At 41.7% G+C, this 18110-nt stretch overlaps 1 protein-coding gene across 6 annotated transcripts in view; it reads right to left on the bottom strand.

Moving 5' to 3' along the window:
• Positions 1 to 7709: 7709 nt before the first annotated feature.
• The window catches only part of LOC102131403 (charged multivesicular body protein 3-like), a 119795-nt gene continuing 109394 nt past the window's right edge, over positions 7710 to 18110 (bottom strand). For all 6 annotated transcript variants that reach the window (XM_045368934.3, XM_015433455.4, XM_074011314.1 and 3 more), the window contains 3 exons: positions 14556 to 14677; positions 11680 to 11794; positions 7710 to 10159 (listed from right to left, as the gene is read on the bottom strand). In XM_045368934.3, the coding sequence (XP_045224869.1) occupies positions 10014 to 10159; positions 11680 to 11794; positions 14556 to 14677 (383 nt within the window). In that variant the 3' untranslated portion in view covers positions 7710 to 10013. The remainder of the gene's footprint in view (positions 10160 to 11679; positions 11795 to 14555; positions 14678 to 18110) is intronic.

Raw genomic sequence — 18110 nt, 5'->3', positions numbered from 1 at the left:
TTCTTAATGGATTGGTCCTTTTATCAACATGTAATGTCCTTCTTTGGTGTCTTGAAATCTTAAACTGAAATCTCTTTTGTCTGACAATTATATAGATAACCCCAGCTTTCTAGTGGTTACCATTTCTATGGGCTCTTTTCCATCCTTTTACTTTTAACCTTTTTTTCTTTGTATCTAAATTGTCAGCATATAGCTAGATCATGTTTTTTATGCCTTCAATCTGCCTTTTAATTGGAGTTTAATACATTTAGAGTAACTAGATGACTGACTTCTGCTTTTTAGCTGTTTTCTGTATGTTTTATCTGGTTTTTGTTACTTAAAATCCCACCATTACTGCTTTATTTCATATTTAGTTGAAACTTTGTATTGTACCTCCTTTTCTTTCCTTTTGTGTATATTTTTAAGTTATTTTCTTGGTTATTCCCTCAGGAACTGCAGTTAACATCTTAAGCTTTACAAACTTCAGGAGGTTTTCTTGTTTTGTTTTTGAGACAGGGCCTCACTGTGTCACCCAGGCTGGCACAGTCTTGGCTCACTGCATCTGCCACCTGGGCTCAAGTGATCTTCCCACCTCAGTTTCCTGAGTAGCTGGGACTACAGGCATGCACCACCACACTCAACTAATTTTTTTATTTTTTATTTTTTTGTAGAGGCGAGGTCTCACTGTTGCCCAGAATGGTCCCAAACTGCTGGGCTCAAGCAGTCCACGTGGCCACCTCAGCCTCCCAAAGTGCTAAGATTATAGGCGTGAGCCATTGTGCCTGGCTTATAAACTGCAATAGTATACAAAAAGTCTGCCCCTATACATCTTCATCTCTGCTTATTTATAGTGTTATTGTCACAGATTACATCTCTATAGTGTCCATTAACATAGTTTTTTGTTTTTTTGTTTTTTTTTTTTTTGAGACAGAGTCTGGCTCTGTCGCCCAGGTTGGAGTGCAGTGGCTGGATCTCAGCTCACTGCAAGCTCCACTTCCCGGGTTCATGCCATTCTCCTGCCTCAGCCTCCTGAGTAGCTGGGACTACAGGCACCCGCCACCTCGCCCGCCTAGTTTTTTGTATTTTTTAGTAGAGACGGGGTTTCACGGTGTTAGCCAGGATGGTCTCGATCTCCTGACCTCCTGATCCGCCTGTCTCAGCCTCCCAAAGTGCTGGGATTACAGGCTTGAGCCACTGCGCCCGGCCTAGATTTTCAATTATTTATGCATATTTGCCTTAAGGCAAAAAATAGGAAAAAAATGAATTACAAACCAGAAGTATAACTGGCTTTTATATTTACTTGGAATTATCTTTACTAGTGCTCTTAATTATTACTTTTTTTGTATGACTTTAAGTTAGTCTAGTGTTGTTTCATTTCAGCCTTAAGGTCTCACTTTAGCATTTATTGTGTGGCAGATCTGCTAAAAACAGACTGTCTTCATTTTTGCTTTTCAGCGAATGTCTCAGTTTCTTCTTCATTCTTGAAGGATAATTTCCCTGGAATATAATTAATTCTTCATTGATAGCTTTTTTCTCCCCAGCACCTTAAATATGTTATCCTTACAGCCTTCTGGCCCTCGTGTATTCTGATAAGAAATTACATTGAGGATCCCTTGTATATAATGAGTCACTTCTCTCTTGCTGCTTTAAATTTTTTTTTTTAAGTTTGTCTATCGTGTCTCCTTGTGGATCCCTTTGGGTTTATCCTGTTTGGAATTGAGTTTCTTGGATTCTTATCTTTCAGATTTTGGAGGTTTTCAACCATTATATCTTCAAATACTGTCCTTTTGTCTCTTTTCCCTCTGACACTGCCATAATGTGTATATTGGTGAGCTTGATGGGCTTCCACAAGTCCTTTGGCTTTTCTTCATTCTTAACTCTTTCTGTTCCATAGACTGATTTTTTTGAGACAGGGTCTCACTCTGTCACCCAGGCTGGAGTGCAGTGGCATGATCACACTCATTGCAGCCCCAGTCTCCCAGGCTGAGGTGATCCTCCTCCCATTGCAGCCTCCAAGTTGGTGGAAACTACAGGTGTATGCCACTATGCCTGGCTAATTTTTTATTTTTTGTAGAGATGGGGTCTCGCCATGTTGCCAGACTAGTTTCAAACTCCTCTGCTCAAGCAATTCTCCCGCCTTGGCCTCCCAAAGTGCTGGGATTACAGGCATGAGCCACCAAGCCCAGCCTCAGACTGTATTTTTTTCAATTATTCTGTTTTCAAGTTTGCTGATTCCTCCTTGTACCTACTCAAACCTGCTGTTGAACCCCTCTAGTGTATTTTCAAAAATTTCAGTTAGCATACATTTGAGCTCCAGTGTTTCTGTGTGGTTCTATTTTACACTTTCTGTCTCTTTATTGATATTCTGATTTCATTAGTAGTGTTTTCCTGGTTTCCTTTTTAGTTCATTTGTCCATGGTTTTCTTTTACCTCCCCAGCTTTTCTTCCCAGGTTTTAGGCAGTCCATTGTATGTTTCAACTTTAATCTTTCACCTCAGGTAAAAGGTGCACTTTCTTCCTGATTGCCTTACAGTGTTTTCAAGCAATGCCTGCAGCTTTTCTGCCAAGGAGGTTCTCAGGCAAACCAGAGATGAGCACCTTGTGTCAGTCTCCCAGACAGGTTTACGGCAGACACATATAACTTGTGAATAAGGCCTGCTTTGTTCCCTCTGGAACCAAGAACCAGGGTCTGTGGGCTGCTGTATTCAAGACCACTGCCATGCTGGGAGGGGCAAGTAAAAATGACACCAAGTTTTCTTACCATTATTAAGTTTCCTTTTTCTTAATCCAGATTTACTTGGTTGCTTTATAGTAACCTTTGTTTTCCAGAGCTCTGACAAACTGGGTTCAGGCGTGTTCCCCTCTCTGGAAGGATGGGTGTTTGAAGCTGTCTACTCCAACATCTTGCTGATATTCTATAAATCTATTTTTGAAACTATAATTATGTACAGGAAAGAACTTCCTTACTCTAAAAAACAAGGTATTTCCCCACTATGGCCTAGATCTGCATTTCTGAGATGGTTCAGTGGCTGGGGGATGTTAATTCTGATGTCTCAAAAGAAAACTGTATTAGTCAAATAAATTTGGGGAAAGCATATGAAAGCCTTAGAAAAGTTCTCAAGAAAGCCTGTTTTATGTTTATTTTAACCAAACATTTCCAAGTCTAAGATCCTTTTATTACTGATAATAAAGATTACTATTTGAAGAGCACCTGTCACTACAGTAGGACAAGAAAAATGGTCCCAGTTAGTGAAAGCTTTGAAAGCTGTATGATTTGTCAGTTGTGGGACTGGAAAAAGGCCCAAAGCAGACATGACTAGTACTATTTGGAAACAAATGAGTCAGAACCCCATCTCTCCAGGAGTTCCAAGACAAACACCTGGGAATACATAAAACCAAGGTGCCTAAAGCCATATGAGCTGTATGATTGCTAAGTGTTGTGGAAGACATCTTTGATAGATGAAACAGGGATAGTCAGGTTATAGCCTGCCTGGAGGGAACCACTAGGTGACCACCTCAAGCTGAAAAGTGATTTTTAAAAAGCTATGTTTCAAAACAAATGTGAAGGTGGTATGGAATGATAGTTTGAGTGCCCTTGGAAATGAATAAAATTAGGGCACCAAGTACATCCTATATGTGTTCGGGGTAAGATGCGAGGCAGGGTGGGTGGGAGCTGATGCTGCTATTGCTGGACTCAAGTTGAGTACCTGAAGATAGATATTTTATTTATTTATTTATTTATTTTATTTTATTGCACGTCTGTACAACCATCATCATATGCCCTTCTAGGACTAAGTGTCTGACTCACTTTGTCCCCAGTGATGCGTGTGTTAGTCCATTCTCACACCGCTATAAAGAACTACCTGAGACTGGATAATTTATGAAGAAAAGAGGTTTAATTAACTCACAGTTCTGCAGGCTGTACAGGAAGCATGGCTGGGAGGCCTCGAGAAACTTAGTCATGGTAGAAGGGCGAAGGGAAAGCAAGGACCTTCTTCACATGGCAGAAGGAGAGAGCAAGCAAAGGGGGAACTGCGACACACTTAACCAGATCTCATGAGAACTCACTATCATGAGAACAGCAAGGGGGAAATCTGCACCCATGATCCAATCACCTCCCACCAGGCTTCATCTCCAAGACTCAGGATCACAATTCAACATGAGATTTGGGTGGGGACACACAGCCAAACCATATCATTCCACCCCTGGCCCCTCCCAAATCTCATGTCCTCACATTTCAAAACACAATCATGCCTTCCCAACAGCCCCCTAAAGTCTTAACTCATTCCAGCATTAACTCAGATGTCCCAAGTCAGGTCTCATCTGAGACAAACCAAGTCCCTTCCTCCTATGAGCCTGTAAAATCAAAAACAAGTTACTCCCAAGATACAATGGGAATACAGGCATTGGGGTAAATGCTCCCATTCCAAACAGGAGAAATCAGCCAAAAAGGGGCTATGGGCCCCATGCAAGTCCAGAACCAAGGAGGGCAGTCATTAAATCTCAAACCTCCAGAATGATCTTTGACTCCATGTCTCACATCCAGGCCACACTGGCACAAGGGGTGGGCTCCCAAGGCCTTGGGCAGCTCTGCCTCTGTGGCTCTAAATATGGCCCCTACGGCTGCTTTCACAGGCTGGCGTTAAGTGCCTGCAACATTTACAGGTGCACAGTGCAAGCTGTCAGTGGATCTGCAATGCTGGGGTCTGGAGGATGGTGGCCCTCTTCTCATAGCTTCACTAGGCAGTGCCCCAGTGGGGACTCTGTGTGTGCGCTCCAACCCTACATTTCCTCTCCACACTGCCTTTGCAGCTGTTACTCATGAGGGCTCTGCCTCTGCACCAAACTTCTCCCTGGACATCTAGGCGTTTCCATACATCCTCTGAAATCTAGGTAGAGGTTCCTAAACCTCAACTCTTGCCTTTGCACACCCACCTAACACCACATGGAAGCCACCAAGGTTTGGAGCTTGCACCCTCTGAAGCAGCAGCCCAAGCTGTACCTTGGTCCCTTTTAGTCACAGCTGGAGCTGGAGTGGCTGGGATGCAGTGTGCCATGTTCCAAGGCTGCACAGAACAGTGGGGGCCTGGGCCTGGCCCACAAAACCATTTCTCCCTCCTAGGCTTCCATGCTTGTGATGGGAGGAGCTGCTGTGAAGGTCTCTGAAATGCTCTGGAGGCATTTTCCTCACTGTCTTGGCTATTAGCATGAGAGTCTTCTTATGCAAATTTCTGCAGCCTTGAATTTCCCCCAGAAAATGGGTTTTTCTTTTTTACCACATGGTTGGGCTGCAAATTCTCCAAACTTTTATAAAAGCTCAGCGTTCGTTTTAAATATAAGTTCTACTTTCAGGTCATTTCTTTGTTCATGCAAATGAGCATAGGCTTTTAGAAGCAGTCAGGCTACATCTTGAACACCTTGCTGCTTAGAAGTTTTTTCTGCCAGGTACCCTCTCAAGTTCAGATTTTGCAGATCTCTAGAGCAGGGGCACAATGCCACCACTCTCTTTGCTAAAGCCAAGAGTGACCTTCACTCCAGTTCCAAATAAGATTCTCATCTCCCATCTAAGACCAACTCAGCCTGGACTTCACTATCCATATCACTGTCAGCACATTGGTCACAACCATTCAACAAGTCTCGAAGTTGCAAACTTTCCCTCATCTTCCTGTCTTCTTCTGAGCCCTCGAAACTGTTCCAACCTCTGCCCATTACCCAGTTCCAAAGTCACTTCCACATTTTCAGGTATCTTCATAGCAATGTCCCACTTCTCTGGTACCAATTTTCTGTATTAGTCCATTCTCACACTGCCATAAAAAACTACCTGAGACTGGGTAATTAATGAAGAAAAGCGGTTTAACTGACTCACAGTTCCGCAGGTTATACAGGAGGCATGGTTGGGAAGGCCTCAGGAAACTTACAGTCACAGCGGAAGGGCAAAGGCACCTTCTTCACATGGTGGAATGGGAGAGTGAAGCAGGAAGTGCTATACACTTTTAAACAACCACATCTATGAGAACTCACTATCATGAGAACACCAAGGGGAAAATCCACCTCCATGATCCAGTCACCTTCCACCAGGCCCCACCTCCAACACTCAGGATCACAATTCAACATGAGATTTGGGTGGGAACACAGAGCCAAACCGTATCAGTGCCCAACAAAGTGTATGAGGGATAAAGGAATGCATGAACCAACAGTGCTCTTTCCTTACCTGAGAGCAAGAATGGAAAAAACATGACCTCTCAACAATTAAACCAACCCTGTGTTTAGATCATTTTATTTGAGTGGCTGGAAGAGAGGTTATCACTATTCTGGTTATCCAACCATCTACCGAGATAAAGTTTAATTATCCACCTAAAAAATATTCAAGGATTATGAGCATCCCATAATTCCAACATCATCCTGTGAAGAAACTAGATGGATTAAGGCTATCATAAAACAATAACCTGGCATTGCTGTATGTCAGTTTTTGCCAACTTGACCTGTGGATTCAATGCAATCCCAATCAAAACCCAGCAAGTTATTTTGTGGATCTTGACAAACTGGTTCTAAAGTTTATATGGAGAGGCAAAAGATCAGAATAGCTGGCACAATGTTGAAAGAGAAAAAGATCAGAAGACTGATACTACCCAACTTAAGACTCATTATAAAGCTACAGTAATCAAGATAGGGTGGTAATGGTGAAAAAATAGACATGATCACTGGAAACAAATCACCCAGAAATAGCCCGACACAAATATAGTCAACTGATCTTTGACATGGAAGCAAATGCAATACAATGGAGAAAAGACAGTCTTTGCTAGAGGCAGTGGCTCATGTCTAATCCCAGCAACTTGGGAGGCCAAAGAGGAAGGATCGCCTAAGTCCAGGAGTTCGAGACCAGCCTGGGCAATATAGTGAAACCTCATCTCTACAAAAACACCTTTAAAAATTAGCTGAGCATGATGGCATGCACCGGGGGAGGATCACTTGCGCCCAGGAAGCAGAGGTTGCAGTGAGCCAAAATGGCATCACTCTACTCCAGCATGGGTCAACAGAGTCAGACCCTGTCTCAAAAGAAGTCCTTTCAACATCAACAAATGGTGGACAACTGGACACGCACATGCAAAATAAATAAAGAAAAAAAGCAAGCAAGAAAAAACAAATCTAGACACAGACTTTAACACCCTTCATAAAAAGTAAAGTGGATCACAGACCTAAATGTAAAACACAAAACTCCTGGAAGATAACAGGAGAAAATATAGAATGGCTGTGGGTTTGGTGATGATTTTTTAAAATACAACACTAAAGGCACAATCCATGAAAAATACAGATAAGCTGGATTTCAATAAAAATAAAAACTTCTGCTTTGTGAAAGTCGCTGTCAAGATAATGAAAAGACAAACCACAGACTGGGATAAAATACTTGCAAAAGGCACATCTGATAAAGTACTGTTATCCAAAATAGACAACACTTAAAATTCAATAATCAGAAATACGCAATTAAACAATAGGCAGAAGACCTGAAAAGACAACTTACTGAGAAGCAAGCATATGAAAAGACGTTCAACATGTCATGAGGGGACTGCAAATGTCAATCAATCAGGTACCACCACACAACTATTAGAATAGCCAAAACCCAGGACGCTTACACCACCAAATGCTGGTGAGGGTGTGGAGCAACAGGAACTCATTAATTGATGGTGGGAATGCAAATGGTGCACTTTGACAGTCAAACGAGACAAACCATATGATCCAGCACTGAAGCTCTTGGTATTTATTCAAATGAATTAAAAACATGCCCACAGAAAAACCTGCACACAGATGTTTACAACAGCTTTACACCAAGAAGTCTTTCAATAGGTGAATGGATAAACTGTTCATCTAGACAATGGAGTATTATTCAGTGCTAAAAATAAATGCAGTATTAAGCCATGAAATGACATGGAGGAACCTTAATTGCATATTACTAAGTGAAAGAAGCCAGTCTGAAAAGGCTACATATTGTATGATTCTAATATGACATTCTAGGAAAAGGAAAACTAGGGAGACAGTAAAAAGTGGTTGCCAAAGAATGAGATCATATCCTTTGCAGGAACATGGATGGGCTGGAGGCCATTATCCTTAGCAAACTAATGCAGGAACAGGAAACCAAATATTGCATGTTCTCAGTTACAAGTGGGAGCGAAATAACATGGACACAAAGGAGTAACACACTGGGGCCTACCTGAGGGTAGAGGGTGGGAAAAGGGACAGGACCAGAAAAATAACTATTGGGGACTAGGCTTAGTACCTGGGCACTAAATAATCTGTATAACAAACCCCCTTGTCATGAGTTTACCTGCACATGTACCCCCGAACCTAAAATAATTTTTTTTAAGTGGTTGCTGGGGGATTAGGGAAGAAAGGGATGAACAGGTGAAGCACATAGAAGTTTTAGGGCAGTGAAACTATTCTATATGATTCTATAATTATAGAAGATATCATTATATATCTGTCCAAGTCCATACAATGTAAAACACGAAGAGTGAATCCTCATGTAAACTATAGATTTCAGGCAATAATGATGTGTCTGGTGTGGGATATTGATAGTGGTGGGAGGCTGTGCATGTGTGAGGACGGGATATATGAGAAATTTTTTTGTTCAATTTTGCTGTGAACCTACAACTGATTTAAAAAAATCCTTTATTTAAAAAACTTTTTAAACTATACTCTAAAGATGAAATCAAGAGTAATAGGAGGGTCCTCTGGTCTCAAGAATGACTTCTTTTTTTTTTTGGTAGAGGCAGGATCTTGCTATGTTGCCCAGGCTGGTCTTGAACTCCTATTCTCAAGACAGCCTCCTGCCTCAGCCTTGTAAAGCGCTGGGATTATAGGCATGAACCACTATACCCAGCCAAGATTGCCATTTTGTATGATGAAACTGGCAGGACCCCATTGTTTCAAGATTTTGCTACAATATACAAAAACCGATCTGTGAGACAGTGGCTGGTCTTTTTTCCTGCCTGATTAGTTCAGTGCACATACAACTTGGACCAGAGGATCTGCGTTTGAATCCCAGCTCTGATACTTCCCAAACTGAGCTGTTTTCCTTATTTGTAAAGACTAAATGAGATCGCATATGTCAAAGAGCTTCGTAAACTCTCAACACATACAAAGTGCTACTGCTGAAATGATTTATAAATGTATCTTAAGAATGTCCCAGATGAGTGAATGTTGGTTAGGATGCATGACCACACCTTAGTGTGCTCCTGGTCAGCTCCTGACTTTGAGAAAACACGGATAGGAAGGCCCATGTCCCATGCACAAGACAACCAGCTCAAAGCAGGGACAGGCAGTGAGAGGTGAAAGAGACCTAGTCCTACAGCTGTCTGATCTGGGTGCAACTTGCAATGGGAAGGAAGGGACAGAAGCTCTAAATAGACCCACATACACACCCCAGGACATACTACAGCCACCAGCCAACAGGACAAGCGGCACAATTCCCAAGCATTCTCTTGGTTAAACAGATAAAAGAATGGCTGCATACCATGTCTGTGAAAGCTGGGGAGCAGCATCCACAGAGCAGAAGTCAGTTCTGCTGAGCTTCCAAATCCCATATGCCTGGCCATCGCAACTCTTTCCACGCCCAACAAATGAAGCAATCTGGGGCAGCCAACACCTTGAAAGTTTACTGCACAGGGCAATCTACAATGGGGCCAAGTGCTAAAGCAAAAATTTATTAAAATTCATTTATGCAGTGTTTTATAGACAAAAGTAGAATCTTCGACATTCACGCCATCACCTGTATTTTCAGAACTGCTTCATGAGAAGATGGATTTCTTTTTCCTCCCCACAATAAGATATTTCTGTACATACTCCTAAAAATGATGCATTTATTTACACCACGTTTACAAGAACAATCCCTTTGTGATCCCAAAACCTGGGCAGAGAGTGAAAAGAGACAAACAGAACCTTCTCCAAAATGGTCCTCACAACGGAGGTGTAGTGCAAGAGATACATAAAATGGCAGCTCTTGAGAGGAGTGTGAGCACACCCAGCGGGGTAGGCAGCCCCTAGCTGCGGAGTGTGGCCAGCCGGGACTGCATAGCCTCCAGAGCCTCTTCCTCCTCCTCCTCCTCATCTGAGGCAGCCATTGCTCCTGAAGGTTCTGGCTCTGGAAGGGCATCGGTCACTTTACTGGGTGCTTTGCCCAAGGCCCCTGAAAAGAAAGAGCGAAGATGAACACCACATTGGCTTAAGGAAGCAGCCCCTCAATCTTCCCTGCCTTTCATTCCTGGACCAATCTGACCAGATACAAGAATGGGACCGTAAATCAAGTTGTTTTGGGGGGTTTTACTCACTCTGGGAAATGTGCAAATAGCTACCTGTAATGATGCCAAAGTCATAATAATTGTAAGGATTTTAAGAATCTTGGTTCTGAAGCTCCTAATCTAAATTCCTAAATGCTACTGAAAACTTTAAATCTTCTTTCTGAATAAAACTAAATTGTTTCTAAATCTTCACAAAATATTTTCTTGAAGTAACTGTCTTCCTTTCCCCAACAACTTAAAACCAACAAATGAACAAAAATTAAACCCCACCATTTTTTAAACATAAAACTCAGAAAATCTAGAAGTAAAAAGTTTAAAAACTCATTAACCATCACTTGGAGATTACCATTTTTATCATCTCCCTTCCAGACTTCTATAGACATGTTTTTACACAAAAGTATGTATTTCAGTTAAAAGGCTTTAATCACATGTTGTAAATATCTTTCCATGTTAATGAGTATATTTCTGTATCATCTATCACAATATATAGTATACCATTAAAATAAATATAACACAAATGATTTTATTTTTATTTCAAACTTTTTTTTTTTTTTTGAGACAGGATGTCTGTGTCACCCAGGCTGGAGTGCAGTAGCATGATCATGGCCAACTGCAGCCTGGACCTCCTGGGCTCAAGCAATCCTCCCACCTCAGTCTCCCAAGCAGCTGGGACTAAGGCATGTGCCACCACACCCACCTAATTTATATATTTTTTGTAGAGATAGAGTTTCACCATGTTGCCCAGGCTGGGCTCCTGAGTTCAACCAATCCACTTGCCTCAGCCTCCCTCAAAAAGTGTTGGGATTACAGGCATAAGCCACTGCACCTGGCCTTCAAACTTTTCATTGTTATAAAGAATGCTACTACAGACATCCTTGAGTTAAATATTTCAGCACATTCTTAATTATTTCATTAAACTCCCAGAAGTCAATCTGTTAGGTCAAATACTTTTTTTTTTTTTTAATACATATTTTTTTGAGATGGGATCTCACTATGATTGCCCAGGCAGGTCTCAAACTCCTGAGCTCAAGTGATCCACCCACCTCAGCCTCCCAAAGTGCTGGGATAACAGGCGTGAACCACTGCACCTGGCGAGGGCAAGGGCTTTTGAATGGCTACGGTCAAATCGCTTTCGAGAAAGTCTATACCAATTTAAAATCCCAACAGCAGTATATGAGAGCAGTATCTTCCTTTAAAATCAATAAAACTCTAAAAATTTTAAGAATTGTGTTTTTTTAAAAGATGGTTATGGATATTGTGCTTATTTTTCAAGAAATAAGCTGTACACTCTAAAATGTTAAAAATGTAGAAGGGAGTTAATGCCTAAAGAAAAAGCTACTAGCTAATTTAGTGAATGCAGGAAGAATGGCCATAAAAGGAGAAGAAAGGAGGGATCTCATGGTCATACCTGCTGTAATTTCAAACAGAATTCTGTCAATTTCCATTTCTGCTGCTTCCTCCATTTCTTCCTGATCGTCCATGCTTTCAAAAGTGTCCTCTAACATCTCTTCTATGATCCCAGCCTAAACACAGAATAAATATGTCACTTCGGTCAACTGTTAAATCTGTTCCCATCAGACACCCTACATATCACCTAGACCGAGCTCGAGCCTAAGTCCAGTCCATCCTTTCAAGGGCTGACACACAAGACAGCTGGCCAAGGAAACACTGGATGTTGTCCTCTCTGCAGAAATGCAAAACCCCCAAAGGGAAACGGCTCTCTAAATTTAACACCCTAGGGGTGGGGATTGCTACTACTGGCTGTCAGCAGAGCTTCCTAAAGTAACCCAGACTCAATATAATGGCAGCACCTGAGAAACAGCTCGCTGACAGATGAGTGTATTTCCAGTGCCGTTTTGGGAAGCATCTGCCCTAACGCTGCAAATATAATTCGTGAACACAGGGGTTGGAATATGGTATGAAAAGTAGTTGGAGCCGTAGTAGACGCTGTGATAACAAATGCCAACAGCAGGGCAGAAGCCAAAAAAGGCCTGGAGAGGACTTCAACTTGTCCAGGTTACATCTGCCAGAATGGGGTAATCTGCAAGGATCAATTAACCAAAATCTGATCACCCACTCCTGGGAGGACTAAGACAATATTTCTGGACCCAACAAAGTAAAGGCCAGACACTTTTCTGGAAGTCCTGTGCCTGGCAGCGTGCAGGAGCCAGCCAGTCAGCCGCCTCTGTTCTCAAGGCAGCACGGCACCACTGCAGGACACAAGCAAATAGCTTTAACACTGGCCCAACCCAACCTAGCCCTGCAGTCTTTGTGCTCAGCAGTTCCTCAGCTCCCAGATAGGGCCCTATTGAATGTTCTTTGTTTGTTACTGAAGCAAAGGGTTGGAACAGCAACCTCCAAAGTCAACAAGGGGGCTGCTGACATCCCTGGGTAGAACAGGTACTGGGGGGTTGAGTGGCTGTGGTGGAGGGCATGGGTTCAGGTTTCTGAGAAGCTGCTAGAAAAAGAAAACCCTGGTTGTCTTGCCACCTGAAAAAACTAAGTCCCTTGCTTTGTACCTTGACGTTCTGGTGATTCAAGGAGCAGAAAGTCACATGTACCAGCTCCGGCCCTGGCTCCCTTGTACTCAGCCAGGGTACAATTCTCAGTGACTATGCTGAAGGGTTCAGATTTAAAGCAACCCTCTATCCTGCCTGCCTGAATCTAACTAGCACCCTATTCTGCCCATCCTCATATCCGTTTTATCCAACCAAAATGAACAAATAAATTCAAGTTCATGTTCACCCAGGTGGAACCCTAGGGCCTTCCTGAATGGGATCATCTTAGTACTGGGAGCTACTGTAAAAGAAGTGCAATAAATGCTTGCTAATTGGTTAAAAAGAGTCCACCAGAATCCTAACTGTAATAGCCCTTCACACTCTGGAGGCAGAAGTTGTCATTTATTTATTCATTCAATCAGCAACGATTCATCAAAGTCCTGCTCTGTGCCACACAATAGGCCTGGGGATAAACGGAATGACTAAGATGTATTCCTGCCCTTGTGAAGCTGAGCCCCTACTGGGGCCTTCGGAATCTACCAGACGCAAGCCTTCTTCCAAATCTGTATTACTCCCAGTATTCAGAAACCATTATGAAAAAGATCCCAGATTCTGAAAAAGGCTTCCCTCTCAGATCCTGGTGGCTCTGAGTTAAAATGAGCAAGCCTGAAGGCACTCCAAGAATGATCTTATTATCTGGTTCTAGATGAACAGTGATCACCAACTTGGGGGCAAGACACCTACATGCTATTTGTAAAGGACATACCCTCCTGACCCATTCCTTCCTTACTGCTACTGCCCAAGGACTTCTCATTCAAACAACCTGGGCCCTGGGCTTTCTATGTTGTTTTTCTGCAATTTTCTTTTCCAGCCCCTCTCTCCCATGCCCTAAACCCTGTATACAATTCAAGTTCATAAATGAAATTCACTGAGACTAAGGGAGGCGATTTCTACGCACAGCCTCTATACAAGAATTTGAGGTGTACACTCTTGGTTGTCAGTCACAGGTCTGAAGCATGAAACAGCATCTGTGTGAGGGACCTCCCATCCTCATTTCCACTGTGACAACTCAAGTGATAAGGTCAGACATCAGTGCCCCAACTCCAGATCTTCACTTACAACCAAGGTGACCTTAGGGAAACTACCTGATGACCCAAAGACTCAGTTTCTGTCTATGTAAAAAGAGGATAAAAATCCCTCCCTCTCAAGATGGCTAGAAGAACAGACTAGGAGATAGGACAGTATGTGGCTGCCGGGGCTCGGCAACAATGCCTTCTTTATCCCTGTCCTTGTCTGAAGGCCACGAGTACAGGTCCTTGCCAGACCCTGATTCTGGGGGTGGCAGGTATTTACATGCTTTCTATTGATTCTCAGTCTCTCCTTTTGTAGTTTAAAACAGGGATCAGCAAATTTGACCTGCTGCTGCAGGCCAAATATGGTCTCTGCCTGTTTTTGTAAATCAAGTTTCTTTCCTTCTCCTTGCCTATGTTGGACCCTACAAACTTTATTTCCTTGATCCCTAAATGGTTGCTCCTTGGATCCCCCACCTCCTCTAGAGCTCTGGGTACACTTTTGCTACTTCTACAGAACACTCTGGCAATCTGACCCAGACTCTGCCATGCTGAGCTCAAATGGTTTCGATCAATGTTAACAGCTACTCCTTAAAATTAATTCTGTCTAGCAGGTGTAGTCTGTTCATCCCCACCCACCCTCATCCCTGGACCACTGCTACTTGCTTAGAGTGACTCCGGGGTTTGGAAAGGAAAGCAGGGCTAGCCTAAGTCACCTTCATCATTTCTTTGGACAACTCCCTCATGGTGGCCTGAATTTCTGGAATCTTCACAAGACTTTGCATGGCCTTCATCACTTCTGTGCTCTTCTGCAAGGAACCAGCCACTCGCAAGACCGCTGAAAGATAATGTGTACAGTCAGGATTGTTCAACAGGATGGAATAAAGAGACACAGCCAAATTATGAGCCATTCCAATAAATAACAGCAGTAGCAGATGGACACCCAAGGTTATTTGTGTGCCTTTAAATTAATTACTGTCCTTGTTGACCAAGAGACTGACTTTTCTAAATTGTATGCTATCTGGGTTACTACTGATGTGAATTCAGTGAGCATGCACACCAGATGACCAATCTGGAGAGTGGCCTGAAGCCACTCTTGACTTTTAGGAAAAGAAGCCAGCTTGGAGTAACTGTGACACCCAGGAAAATCACAAATGGGAGGAACAGCTCCAGACCTTCTAAAGGCCACACTAGAAAAGAGAAGGCTTTAGGACCCAAGTAGAGCTCCCCATTCACCAGCCTATGGACAGTGTCTGTTCGGTATGGAGCCAGCTTATCACTGGTCCTCAGAAAAATGAGAGCAACTAGGATAGATACAGTGAATATGTGTATGTGTGTCAGTGTGAGGTGGTTCCTTACTAGAGAAAAACCTTCTGTAGTCTGAGATTATATGCCTACTATAATCTTCTTTATAAGAAATCATGGTAGTATCAAAAGATCATTGCCCTACTCTCAATGTCTTTAACATGTCAAAGAGTTGGCAACCATCCAAACCTGTTTTAGAATTTCTGAGACTTGAAGTTCTGAGAGCTGTCATATACAAGCTGTTCCCTAAAACTGGCGCACGGACTTCCTTCCTCCTGGCTAAATCAGGAGTCACTATAGGTTTACCTCTGGTGGAATCCAGACCCTAGGAAGCTTTCACATCTAAGGGAAAGCAAGAGTGACCAGAGAAATGCCTGACATTTATAGCACTATGTTTTTTCTAAAGGAGTAAGGGAGTTTGCTAGTTGCAGAGAACTCTTCATTTCTCTTAACACTGAAATGGGAAAATAAAATATTTATTAATATTAGTAGAATGACAGAGGAAGTGTCAAGAATCTGTGAGGCTGAAATAAGCAATAAATTACATATGCCATTAAAATGATATAAAAAGTTATAGAATGTTAAAAGTTATTATTGATTATATAAAGATGGGAAGAAAAGCGTAAAAATAAAGCAAATTCCATCCAGTTTTGTTTATAAAGCCTGATGTCTACATGAGCCTGTAGTTGTATTATTTTATAATTTGTGTCCTGATACATCCTTATACATATTATAAGTTGCATTATTATTTGCATCCTGAGTCTGTAACCCAGAGAGAGTACCTGAACATGGTATGTGTTCAATAAACTTCTCTGAGCTGAATTAGTGAAAATAAGTAAACAGATGGGAGACATGGAAAAAACTATGACTACAGAAGTATTTAAACACTGAGTCATTTGTATTTTGAAAAAGGTATAAATTTCTCATTATTAGAAGGTACAAGAAAGGAAGAGTCAATGTTGTAGGAAAAAGAGGACGCAAAAATAAACTTAGAAATAAAACTTACTACAAAAACATTCAAGTTGATAACCAATCAAAATGGATTAGGTAAGTGGATTTTTAAAAGGCCAGACTAATTTTATGTTGTACACTTGAAACTCAAGACAAAGGTGGTCACTATGGTTTGAATATGTCCCCTCCAAAATTCAGGTATTGCCACTGTGATAGTATTAAGAGGTGGAGCCTTTAAGAGGTGATTAGGCCATGAGGTTCTACCCTCGTGAATGGATCAGGTGCCCTTAGAAAAGGGCCTGCAGGAGGCAGTTTGTTCTCCCTTGCCCTTCCTCCTGCCATGTGAGACCACAGCATGCCTACCCTCCAGAGAATGCAGCCCTTACCAGACAACCAACCCTGCCAGCATCTTGAACTTCCCAGACTCCAGAACTGCATAAAATAAAATTCTACTCTGAATAAATAACTCAGTCTCAGGTATTCTGCTATAGCAGCACAGAACAAACTAAGGTATTAAAAAAAATGTATTTCCTATGTTCCAAAAGGAAAAATGAAATAAGAAGGTATGGCAGGTAAAAATTATTTCATAATAAAAATAGCCAAACCTTCAAAAGAATGAGAAGGCAAGCCACAAGCTGCAGGAAAATATTTGCAAAAGACATATGTGATAAAGGACTGCTATCCATAACATACAAAGAACTCTTAAAACTCAATAATGAGAAAATAACTGAACTTAAAAATGGTCAAAAGACCTGAACAGATAACTCACCAAGATGATATATTAATACAAATGGCAAGTAAGCATATGAAAAGATGTTCAACATCTTGTATCATTTGGGGACTAAATTAAAACAATGAGATACCACCAAAAACCCATTAGAATGGCCCAGTCCAGACCACTGACAATACCAGATGCTGGTGAGAATGTGCCGCAACAGGAACTCTCATTTATTACTGATGGGAATGCAAAATGGTACAGCCACTTTGGAAGACAAAGCCAGACACACACCTACCATATGATCCAGCAAGTGTGCTCCTTGGTATTTATCCAAATGAATTAAAAATAGGTCCACAGAAAAACCTGCACACGGATGACTTATAGCAGCTTTATTCATAACTGCCAAAACTTGGAAGAAACCAAGATGTCTTTCAGCAGGTGTATGGATAAACAAACTGGTACATTCAGACAATGGAATAGTATTCAGTACTAAAAATAAATGAGCTCTAAAAGCCATGAAAAGACATGGAAGAAACTTAAATGCATATTACTAAGTGAAAGAAGCCAATCTGAAAAGGCTACATATTGTATGATTCCAACTATATGACATTCTAGAAAAGGCAAAACTATGGAAACAGTAAAAAAAAAAATCAGTGGTTGCCAAGGGTTAGTAGGGAAAAAAGATGAATAAAGACAGCACAGAGAATTTTTCGGGCAATGAAACTACTTTGTATTTACTGATACTATAATTGTGGATATCATTATACATGTGTCCAAACCCATAGAATGTACAACACCAAGAGTGAATCCTATGTAAACTATGGACTTTGGGTGATAACAACATGTAAATAGAGGTTTACTAATTGTAACAAATGTACCACTCTGGTGTGGGATGTTGATAGTGATGGAGGCTATGCACGTGTGAGGGCAGGGGTACATGGATCTTCTGTACTTTCTATTCAATTTTGCTCTGAATCTAAAACTGTTCAAAAAATAAGTTTACTAAAAAATAAAAACAACTATACCCTGAAGGTGAAATCAAGAGTAATAGAAGGGCCATCTGTATTCAAGATTGCCATTTTGTATGATGAGACTGGAAGGACTCCAGTCCTTAATATCAGTAGAATGCAGTAGAATGCAGCAACACCTGGCATCAGGCGTTTCCTCCAGAATCTACAAAACCAACATGCCAGAGAGTCGTTGGGCTTTTTTTCTGCCTGATTATTCTAGTGTACGTATGACTTAGACTAGAGATAACTGGGTTTGAACCCCATCTCTGCCATTTCCTCACTGTCAT

This window comes from Macaca fascicularis, chromosome 13 (genome assembly GCF_037993035.2).
Source record: "Macaca fascicularis isolate 582-1 chromosome 13, T2T-MFA8v1.1".
Classification (NCBI taxonomy): Eukaryota; Metazoa; Chordata; class Mammalia; order Primates; family Cercopithecidae; genus Macaca; species Macaca fascicularis.
The sequence above is the reverse complement of the archived record's forward strand: the minus strand, read 5'-3'. Positions and strand labels throughout refer to the sequence as shown.